This window comes from Sinocyclocheilus anshuiensis, unplaced genomic scaffold, assembly GCF_001515605.1.
Source record: "Sinocyclocheilus anshuiensis isolate Anshui unplaced genomic scaffold, SAMN03320099.WGS_v1.1 scaffold569, whole genome shotgun sequence".
In the NCBI taxonomy this organism is placed as follows: domain Eukaryota; kingdom Metazoa; phylum Chordata; class Actinopteri; order Cypriniformes; family Cyprinidae; genus Sinocyclocheilus; species Sinocyclocheilus anshuiensis.
The window spans coordinates 1,292,336-1,303,932 of NW_015536511.1; the positions used below are offsets into that span (position 1 = coordinate 1,292,336).

Below are 11,597 nucleotides of genomic sequence, written 5' to 3' on the forward strand. Positions count from 1 at the left end.
TCTCTTTGGATTTGAGACTTTAGTCTTTGCAACTTTACAGATCTTCTTTATGCACCAAGAGCTTGTAACACTTCAAAGAGAAAGGAAAAACTGAAATCGCATCATATGACCCCCTTTAGCATGGTACATGTCTGAAAACATACTAGGGCTATTACTCTGGGTATTGTCCAAAGAACATGGTGTTAGAATGGTAAATGTCCAGAAAAATAGCAAAAATAGTATATTAATATGGTACATGTGCCAAAAATTGTATTAGCATGATATATATGTAAAATCCACAGTATTAACATTTACGTGTCCCCCCCAAAAATGTTAATATGTTTGTGAAACAACCTGAGATTTAGGATTGGTCCCATTGTTCAGCATAAACTCACTGAGCACCGAAGGAGCAGATCTCCTGAGTGTTTCTAATTGGAAGGACTCTCAGTTATTCTACTGAGATATGTTATCGAGTTCACCCTGGGGGCTGAATATATGAGACAGTTAACAGTATTCCTAATGTGGACCGTCTGCCGTGTAGATCCAGCTGGACTGGTAGAATGAGTTTAAACTGCTTTGAATTATAAAAACACCATTTTGTGTCTGACATAGATAGCCTATATTTGGACCACACATCCAGATTAATTTCCCTACATGGGTAAGTAGTACACAATGACATTATGCATTATTTCCAGTGGGAGGCAAGGATTTTCTTTGTGCCAGGATTTTCAGAGTTGAGGGTATGTCAATGAAAAATTTGTGGTGGAAGCAAATTGATATGTTGCTGTAATTGTCATTGTTGATGGCACAGTTTAGTTTGTGTGCATTTTCTGTTTGTTTCATTAGGAATAACAAGGTTTGCAGAATATATAACTCATTTAGCTTCTTTATGAGGCTGCAGGCTTGTGCGAAAAGACTACTTTCCCATCATTTTTTGCAGCACAACAATGATAAAATACACAGATTAAAGCATCAGTTACACCCTTAATTACTCACCTTTTCCCTTCTTCATGTTGTTGTACGAGCGCTAAAAAAACCCTCTGTCTTTGTCGGGAAAAAAGAGAGAAAGAAATATGAAGTTGCACAGCAAGTTGTTATGATTATATGGCTGCAATTTTATATTGAGTTAATAATATTTCTGAACCCATAAGTTGGAACTTCCCAGGAGGACTTGAAGGCAGCGTAAGTGTCTTTCTCAAGGGTACCGTAGTGATAGCTCATGCATCACCCCTTGCAGTGTTTGAACCCGCAACCTTCACTTACTAACCTAGACTACACACATATCTTGTCCTTGCATTATCTACAATGTCAAATCAAATGTCTTTGTATGAATAAGTAATGTTTTAATAATGTTCATATTTATTTATTTACTCCCCAGCAATCATAAACTTATACAATGCTACAACAATACAGAATATTATCACAAAAAATCTTTCAAATATCAAATAATCTCAAACAGAACATATGCCCCCTAGGGTATAAGAATGACCCCTAGATTTTCGGGTTATAGCATCACAAGTTTCAGCTTTGTAAACCCTGTTTTTGCCTTTCTTTTTCCATCTGACCCCAGAGAGTGAGGAGTTCGGTCCAGTGTTCATTCAAGAGCCAGATGATGGAATCTTCTCCCTGGATTCAGATGATAAGAAAGTGATAATGAATTGTGAAGCCAGAGGAAACCCTGTTCCGACCTACAGGTACGGTTTACTCATTTCATTAACATGGATAAGATTTCATTAAATGGATAATAAATGACATTTAATTTCTCTGGAGCTTTACTGTGAATCCTTATTATCCTGCCTGAGTGGCATTTCTGTTAGACTAATGCTAATGACGCAGATGTTAGACTTCTCTCTGTGGATTCCTAATCAGAATTTATATAATGTTCTAGTATCATCATGTTACTCACTAAATTGTACTATCCTGTGATTCAGCATATGTGTTACAGTCTCACAAGTTCTATCCTTTAGGAAACAGCCAGCAATTCATCAATGTATCTGTTTCACTTAGAGGGTTCGCAGAACATCTATAAGCATAAATAAATATGGGATGTTAGCAAGGTTGAATGATCCGCTCGGTGCTACTGAGCTCTCAGACACTGATGTGGTTTTGAGTTCTGGGTCGTAATTTAGATCGATATTCCTGTCTAAGATATAAAGACACATCAGGTTGTATGCTAACAAGCTCTTTAGCGGTTATAATATGATGATTATATTCTATCAAAACCTAAAAAAATACACGTCTGAGACCAAACTGGGGACAAACCAAAACTAAGACTTCTGAAATACAATACAATTAATTCTGAAATTAATTGTATTCTTTCAATTTAACCTAATGACCAATGCTTACTATATAATTTGAAAAGGTAAATGTTTCCTACATTTGCACTAGTGGTCTTCAATTAGTTTCCTCAGTATGTATTATATGTAAATAAATATATTATAAATATGTGTTTTTTTTTCTATATTTTCTAATTGATTCATTGCTTTTGCAGTTGGCTGATCAACGGAACCGTTGTGGACACAGAAGCGGATTTCCGCTACAGTTTGATTGCTGGGAACTTAATAATACACAATGCAAGCGAGGCCATTGATTATGGGAGATACCAGTGTAGAGCTGAAAACAGCATTGGCACTGTCCTGAGTCGAGATGCCCTCCTGCAGTTTGCCTGTGAGTAATTTGACAAATTTTAGACGCTGAAATTTAGATTTTAGTATCATTGAGGAACTATCATGTTTTTTTTTTCCTTCAGTTTCGTTTTGCTAATTTTGTTGTGTTTTATTATTTCAGTTTTGCTTATTTTAGTACATCATGGGCCAGATTTACTAAAGAGGCCGAATTAGCATTAAAGTGCAATTCCATAAAAGCGCCGATGGGAGGGGAAAATCCTGCGAGTGATTTACTAACAATGCGCACATTAAAGAACACAGACGCAGCTACATAATTTCCATAATGACCAGCCCAGTCTACAAAGAGCAGTGCAAATTACCGCCTGCTTTTAACATGCTTATTTTGGGCGTTAAATAATGGTGCAAATACCAGTAATCTGTCGAGCGTAAACATTAGTAAATCACGTTGTATGATTAATTTTAATACTCTCCTCCCATAAATTTTTGCATCTGAAACAGAAACTCCTACAAATGCATATTTAATAAGGTCACGCCTTTTCAGCATTAATTCTTCACTGAACGTCTTTAGTAAATCCTGACAGTACTATTTGAATGCCAAAAGACGGTTTGTGTTGGTGCAAGCTGTTAGTAAATCTGGCCCCAAGTTGTCTTGGCATCTAGCTGAAATAAATTAATTGTTTTGTTTTTTTGTTTTGTTTCGTTTTCCTGCTACAATTATTTGGGTTGATATAATTGTTTAACTTTTGCTGGGCCAGATTTAGAGTGAAATGTTTATTTTAATTTGTATTTCTCGATTTCATATTGATATTATTCCCACGTGGCATACCCAAATGCTCACCCTAAAACTGCCTCCTTCTAATGCTACTAATTAAAAGTAAATGCAATTAAAGTTATTCCCATGATGCTTTGATCCTTTCCTTAAAATCTAGCCCCAAAGTTTTCTTCATTAGATGGAAAAGTGCCCTTAATGCTTTGCTTCACGAAGCGAGCAAAAAGTGCATTTCTTTCGCTAGTAATCCCTTGGCTTCCCTCCAAAATATCATCACAAGCCACGGAAGCATGCAGCATGGAGCTAGAGGCGCAATTGCTTTCTGGAAAACACATTGTTAGTTTTGCTTACAGTTTCCCCAGGAGCGATGGCCATAATGGCCTTATTGGCGTGCCCAACGGGATTGTGTACTTCACTATTCACTGCCCATGGTGTTTTCTGTAGAAAAACGAACATTTAGTGTACGTGTGATGTAACATTCTTACGAGTAGCAAATGCATTATAGCTGTGGTTAGGACGACTGTTTTTCGCTTCCTAGACTGTAATATTGAAGAGGTGTTCGCTCGTGTTCTCTCGCCTACATGAAGAATGGTATCCGCCTTGCATTTTCTGTTCTCTCTCTGCAAAAAAAAAAAAGAACACAGCGAACGAGATCGTAAAATCATCCGGTCTTTTCTTTGTGTCTCCATATGAGCTGCCAGCCCTCATGAACACACTGTTCTTGGGGTTTTTTTCTGTCGTCCTTGTCCGTCGCCTGGCTATAACCTTGCTCCGATCATTGTTGCCCATTCTGAAGACCTGTCGGAGAGACAAAGGAAAGCTCCTGGCAGCAGATATTGGGATGCAGAGCTTTTCCCAGGCCTCCACATAACAAATGGCCACCATTCATCACCCTGTTGGACACCCAAGGAACCTTTCTTTTCACTTTTCACTCTTATTAGCAGGGGACAATCTCATGAGCCTGACATGCACAACCAGGTTGCAATACAATTAATTAACCATTATTTAAACACCTTGGCACCAAAGCCAGCATTATTTATTAAATAGTTGCCACTATTTGCAACCTGTTTTACGTCCACATTGTATTTGTGAGTCAAACAGGACATTGAGTGAGGAAAATGTAAGGTTTGACTTGATTTTCCACAGTTGATTGGATCAGAGTTGGCATTTGAATAACCGCATATTTGAATAACTGACAAATTGTGCACATTAACACTAATACGACTTCTGTGATGAACAACATTGAGACTCCTACTCTGTGAAACAGTTGAAAAACTCGACTGTTTTGTAATCAGATTGTATCAGTACCTCCAAATAGTAATACTGAACTAATCAGGATTTACTCTAAACCTTCAGACTTTCACAAATCTAGCTGGTCATTCAAGAACAGAGCAATCTAAAGTGCACTTAAAAGCTGCAAGAGCTGATTTCTGCTGGCAGCTACTGCTGTGCAATTTCAAAATGATTAAAGGCAATGATTCCCTGTGTGAAGTGCATTGGTCGAGGTTTCGGTTCATGAAATGCAAACAGCTCTTCTGGCCGTCCAGCGGTAGGGGAACATTTAGTTTGAATCTCTTTGTTTGCTGTCTTTGATTGAGGAAGCCGAGCATGAGTTTCCCAGAGATGGTCAATTTGGCCGTTTGGAGAGGGGCCTAGTCTTTCAGCCCGGCCACGGATGTGTCACAGCCCTCCCCTGCTAAGAGACCTCTCACAACTCTTGCCAGGGAAACCGGTTGGTTTGCACAGAGTATCCACAGCTCCCCTGGAGATTCAGAAATGTATTTTTATATAAAAAAAGTGGGAGGGAAAGAAACCACTAGTCTGTATTCCTTTCACAGTTTGTGTGTTGTGCCCCCAAAGCATTCCCTGTTGGGCTTTTTTTCTGTCTCTTTGTTTTGAGAAGCAGAACTCCCTGGTTCAAGCTAGTTACCAGGCCACGCTTTGAAGACTGCAGGCAGAGGGAGTGTCTCTGATCTCACTCCCTTCTGAGATCCAGTCCTCTCTCAGCAGACCCCTCCAAAGTGGGAGGATGTGACTCAGGTATTGTGGCTTGAAAGAACAAGCCTGTGGATATGTACATAGGGTGGTTTTGTTCAGAACTCTACTCTGTTTGACCACAGAAAACAGGGCCATCAGGAAGTGAATTCTCTGAACTAGAAAGTGGCTAAAAGTGGCTTCCAATTTGAAGGCCCTGATGCATTAAGGGTGCATAGCAGATGGGTGCATGTGAGTAACCTTCTGAAACCTAGTGTAAAATCACAATTGGAACACACTATGGTCTCATGGATTTCTCAGACATGTGATGTTATGGAGCCATCACAGGTCCAGGAGATTGCAAGCCATTTGGAACATATGCATAGTTGATATGGTACAACTGATGAAATGTATGTATGTATGTACAGTGGGTACGGAAAGTATTCAGACCCCCTTCAATTTTCGACTCATGGCTGTATTAGATCAAAAGGGTGCTTCTACTAAATACTGAGCAAAGGGTCTGAATACTTAGGACCATGTGATATTTCAGTTTTTCTTTTTTAATAAATCTGCAAAAATTTCAACGATTCTGTGTTTTTCTGTCAATATGGGGTGCTGTGTGTACATTAATGAGGAAAAAAAATTAACTTAAATGATTTTAGCAAATGGCTGCAATATAACAAAGAGTGAAAAACTGAAGGGGGTCTGAATACTTTCCGTACCCACTGTATGTATTTATTTATTACTTGCTTACTTAAGAGGGGACATACGCTATTAGTACCTGGAATGTGCAGGCTTGTGGTCATTTTTCCTTTACAAAAACAGTCAGTTATGCTGCTTGATATTGCAAACTGGCATTTGTTATGGTATTATTTTCATTTACTATTATAATCATAAATACACTGGGTTGTATAGCATAAGTATTTTTACCATGTGCTGAACTTTGTTATTCTTCTAGGTTTTTACCTATAGTGGAAATCTTGCACGTTTATTATTTTTCTTTATTTATTTATTTTTTTTTGTAATTAACAGGAAAAAGATCTCATTGTGGATTGGTAAATTGGACAATTTATATTAGGAAAATAAATGAAAATGATTGATTGATTGACGGGAAAAATTGTGCATTGGTGGATCTCATTGTGGATTGGTAAATTGGATAAAGGGGGACAATTTATATTAGGACAATAAATTAAACCTTTTTTTTTTTCTGTGTCCATGTGTAAATTGTATGTGAGCATCCAATCATTTCATAATTAATCAGTTTGATTAATCACAATGCATGAAGTTTAAATACCTCTTAAAAAGCTCATGTATTGTCTTGACTGACACACAATTATTGAAATGAGAGCAACGGTTCTTGCAGATTCTTATCTTATCTCCCATCCTCCCTTATAGTTGGGAACAGATGAATATCGATTTACCTTACAAAGGTCTCATTTTACCATCCAAGATGAGGGGTAAGGAAAATACGAGATGAGCGCTTGGAAAAGAAGAAAGAAACCCAGTCAACAGATTTTTATCTTTTCTATCCTAACTTGGATCCATTATTTTTAAATGGGTCTTTTTATGATACTCATCATTAGAATCCATTGCTTAGTTTTTGACAGTCCTGTAAATGATGCCAATTTTAGCAGGACCGGCTGCCCTCATAATTTACCGCTGCTGTTACATTAGCAAGCGAAGAAAGAAATAAAACGAGAAAGAAAACTTGTTACATGTCGCCCCGCTCTCATGTTTCATGACCCTGGCTGTCTAAAGATATGTCATTTATCACATCTTTTCCTTTGACCATGTAGGAACAACAAAAGACAATCTATTTTCCCATTTAGACTACAGCGGAGAGCATTGATTAGTTATAATTCATATGTCTAGAGTGAATTGACGAGGGCCAGGGATAACTCGCTGATATGGAGAACAAGAAGGTGGCAGTGACAGCGCCTGATAAATCAATAATCTGCGCTGTTACAATGGGATTCCCAGCCTCTCCATCCTGGCTCTCTCGTGACAGTTTGTTGGAGGAGATCACCTTTCCAAGGCCATACATTACACAGCTCATACCAATCCTTCTTTCCTGCCTGGAGCTGGGGAGAAGCGACAGACGTTTGCTGCATTCCAACGGTCCGGCCTGCCAGCCGCCCGCTTCACATAAATAAGATATAAACTATTGAATTGCTCTCTCTTCAACTTTATTTCTTTCTTTTCTTCAGTCCCAGAGAGGTGTCTTTTCTTTTCTCAGCAGATGCTTTCGTTTTTCATGGAAAAAAAGAAACTTTGATCTCATTTTCTTTCATTGTGAGCAGCCCCTGTAGGTTTGAGCGTTAAACACAGGTGTTACGCCTGTTGACAGCTCTTTGTGCTTTTGCTGCTGTGGAGAGGTGCAAGAAATCCTTGCTGATCACAAATGGACTGTAACGGCAGTTGACCAATATTGGATTTACCGAATGATGATACTAAGGTAGAGAATCTAGCTGATAACTGATAATTTGCTGAAAGTTCTAAAAAAACACTAATAACAATGAAAACATTCAACTCAATGAAAATTAGCGCTGAACTTAAAGCAACCCAGGCTCTTTCGAAATACGTGCCTCTAAATACATTTCTGCAACACCGTTATTACGTACCTTACTGCACGTTTCGCGGCAGTTTTAAAGTGAAACGTCCAGTGAGTGGCGCTAAAACACAGGTTTAATATGTGACCTGGCACATTTTTGTTACGTTGGTATATAGCAATATGTAATACAAAAACGTATTGCTGTGTTTGTATTACGTTGCTTCAGGTACGTATTGCGGTGGTTCATAATTCAAATATTGATAAAGTGTCAATAAAAGTTAATGCTCTATCATGTTGGAAATATCCCCTACACCAAACCCAACCCTAAACCTACCCGATAGCGTTAACATATGCAAAAGTGATATAAAAACGTATTTGTCGATGCAGCCGTGCTATTTTAACTTCCTTATGTGGACTTGAGCTGTTTTGTTAAACCGTAGTTCCATGGGGTTCGTAACGGAGCTTTTCATCACTGAAATGTAACCCCGTATTGCGTGAGCTATCGAACAAACCTACTGAATTAGAAAACTCATGCATATGAAGCTGGATATGTGATGACATGTTCAAAAGTATCAGTTTTCAAATCTCGCGGTATCTTAAAATTGTTTCGAATTCATAACATAATGTTCCTCAAGTAATTATGCGAAAATTAGGCTTTATTAATCGAAACTGTGGGCCTGCAAATCATACTTTGTGTGAAAAGGAATAAAAGTTGTGGGAGTTTTACTGCCTCTAGGTGAAAAGGAATAAAAGTTGTCAGAGTTTTACTGCCTCTAGTGTTAATTTCAACTGGAAACTGCAGCAATTCGTGTGTATAGTTACGTTTTTTTAGTTTCGCAGAAATGTAAGTAGAGGCACGCATTTCCAATGAGCCTATGTTGACTTAAAGGGATAGCTTACCCAAAAATGGAAATACTGTCATCATTTATTCATAGTATTTATTTTCTAAGTTTATTCTAAGTATATTCTAAGAACAGAGAAAAGTGTATTTAGTTCAGATATTTTTGTGCTTGAACACATTTTATCAGTGGATCGTGCTGCAGTGAGACTTTGAAGACAAGAAAAACAATCGCAGCAGTCAAGCTCTTCAAAAATTAAGAACTTCAGTGAACAAAAACTAGCCGTCTCTGCACAGAAGTGAACAAGACGAATTCATTCTTTTAAGAGATTCATTCCAAAACACAGAAACACAACTAACACACAGCCCACTTGCTCTTCAGAGCTCTCTCAAACCCATGCAGCGCATGAAATGTGACAGATTAACAGCTTCTCTGTAGTGGGGAGTGTTAACAGTACGATTAAAAGGTTGGCAAGCTTATCTTCTGCAGGTTGGCTGTATTCATGCAGGAGTATCTGACTGTGCACAAATGAAGAGAGAAAGCTAAAGTGCTTTGGGGAATCAAAAGAATGGCAGACTATGAGTTAATGTCCAAAAATGCTATGTGACCAAATGATGGAACATAGTGGCCAAACACAAGCTGTTCGACTTGAATGGCAAAATCACAATGAAAGGGAAATCTAGACTGCGTTCAACAAAATATGAGGCGCTTCCTTGCAATGTTGGCAGCAGTGTTGAATGTCTGTGATTGTGCATGTCTAAAGATATCAATTTTCATGGTTACACATTGAGATGATGAATAAAAATGCATGCAAAAGCTTCACAATAATTTCAGAGCCAGCATATGTGTTAGGAGCCTTGGTAAATCATTTACATTTGTTGTTTTCAGATTTGAGACATTTCAGTTTGGAAATGAATAAATGACATGAAGTATCACATTAGTATAACATGCACTGATGAATTGCACAGTAAAACCAGAATCTAGGGCAAAGTTAACTTAAAGGTTTTTTTTTTTATTAGGGCAGGAAGCCAGATGGCCAAGCAGGCCATTAGATATTGGTGTTAGGTGTCCTCATGTCCAAATGTCAAAACAACATTAAGGTTAGTAATTTTGCAACTACATGTCAACTAACTCTCAGAGTATTAGCAGACTGTTAGGTTACGGTTAGAAGAATAAATTGAAAAGTTCTTGCTAAATTACTTCAGATTATTATACTATTATACTTCCAATTATGTCAGAATATCTGTTGGAGGACTATCAAAATATATTGAGATTAAGCAGACAGTCTATTGATACTCTAATGACTAGTACTTGACATGTAGTTGCAAAGTTACTCATAGTTAGTAGAATGTCTAAAGTGGACTATCAAAATAAAGCAATTAATGTAATTGCATGCATTTTTTTAAATATATGTACAATACGAAAACATGCATGTACAAAATATGTACATTATATTAAATTATTAATTAAATGTTATTATACACAATATAAAATGGGTCCATTTTTTTCTTGTTTTTGTTTAAATCATTAGGAATTGTTGGTGTTTTACCTAATAATATTAAATTATTAATATGTGACGCGTGCTTGCAAAATGAGTTGGAATGCGCACAGGCTAATTTTGAGCTACAGGCAAAAATAAAAAACTGCAGATTTTGGTCAAATTTGAGGTTTTTACAAAAATTAGCATATTAAGCCCTCGTCTAGCGATCCCAATGCTCCAAACAGTAATTAAACATCTAAACTTATCTTTATTTGTACGTTTTATTAGAGTACCTTTTCTCTGCTCGCTTCTCATGCTGACTGTCTTCCGAAGTGCAAGCATAAAGATGACATTGACGGTGCGCAATCCCGATAAATATACACACATACACAGAATTACAGTATTTAAGTAGGCTATTCACACAATTCATCTGTTATGTCATAAGTGAACGTTTAGGGAATTTTTGGAGAAAAACATCAGATGTGTGACATTATATTAGATCCGTGTATTACAGTAAGTCATAATATAGGCCGTCTGTCGCATTAATGTTAATCAAACAATAAAAGAAAAAAGGGAATCACTCGCTGCACTTGATTGAACTGCTTTTGTATTTTTAATAATAAATTGTTTTAATAAAAAAATGTTGTAATGAGCACACTGAAGTGATTTTTGCAGTTGATTATTAGTTTGTCTTACTTTCATTAAGAAAAGAATTGGAGGAAAAGATGCAACGTTGCTAGGTGACTGCTTTGGAACCTTCAGAAAACTTTAACTCGATTTTTCTCAAAATTGACTTTGCTGACTCTATCGAGTTCAAACAGGTGTAGCTGAGTAATTTTTTGTCCAATTCTAACAACTCATATATCATTTTGAAGGTATTTTAATTGGGAATGTGAAAATAAAAATAACTCATTTTTGGAAAATGTGCTCATTGTGACTCATGTAGGGATTTCTATCGCGAACAGGACACTGATAAGCCACTGCACCAACTCATCATGATCACAAATAATATGTTTATGTCTGATGATGTGTGGTGTGTTTCCTGTAATCGGTGCAAGTTTAACCAATGTTGTATAAACACCTTTTAGTAATTAAGATTATTAATGTGTATGCAAACTATCCGATATTGAGCTTGAATGAAAGCTTGTTTTATTCGCCGAACATTGGTGTTAGTGAAAATGTTATATTCTGTATCATTCTCTGGTGATAATACTTTTACCAGAAGTTATTTAAAACTTCCAGACATACTCCCCACGGGAGCATATGACTTGTGCATGAAAAAAAGGAACCACACAGGGCGTGGCTAAGCCCCGCAGCCACCATCTGATTGGACAATCGCGTATGGGATGGACCAACATCGAGCCTGCTTAAAAGGAAT

At 37.3% G+C, this 11,597-nt stretch overlaps 1 protein-coding gene across 2 annotated transcripts in view; it reads left to right on the plus strand.

Moving 5' to 3' along the window:
* Positions 1 to 11,597, plus strand: part of cntn5 (contactin 5) — a 377,750-nt gene that overhangs the window by 215,165 nt on the left and 150,988 nt on the right. For both annotated transcript variants that reach the window (XM_016490714.1, XM_016490721.1), the window contains exons 4-5: positions 1,550 to 1,673; positions 2,471 to 2,646. In XM_016490714.1, the coding sequence (XP_016346200.1) occupies positions 1,550 to 1,673; positions 2,471 to 2,646 (300 nt within the window). The remainder of the gene's footprint in view (positions 1 to 1,549; positions 1,674 to 2,470; positions 2,647 to 11,597) is intronic.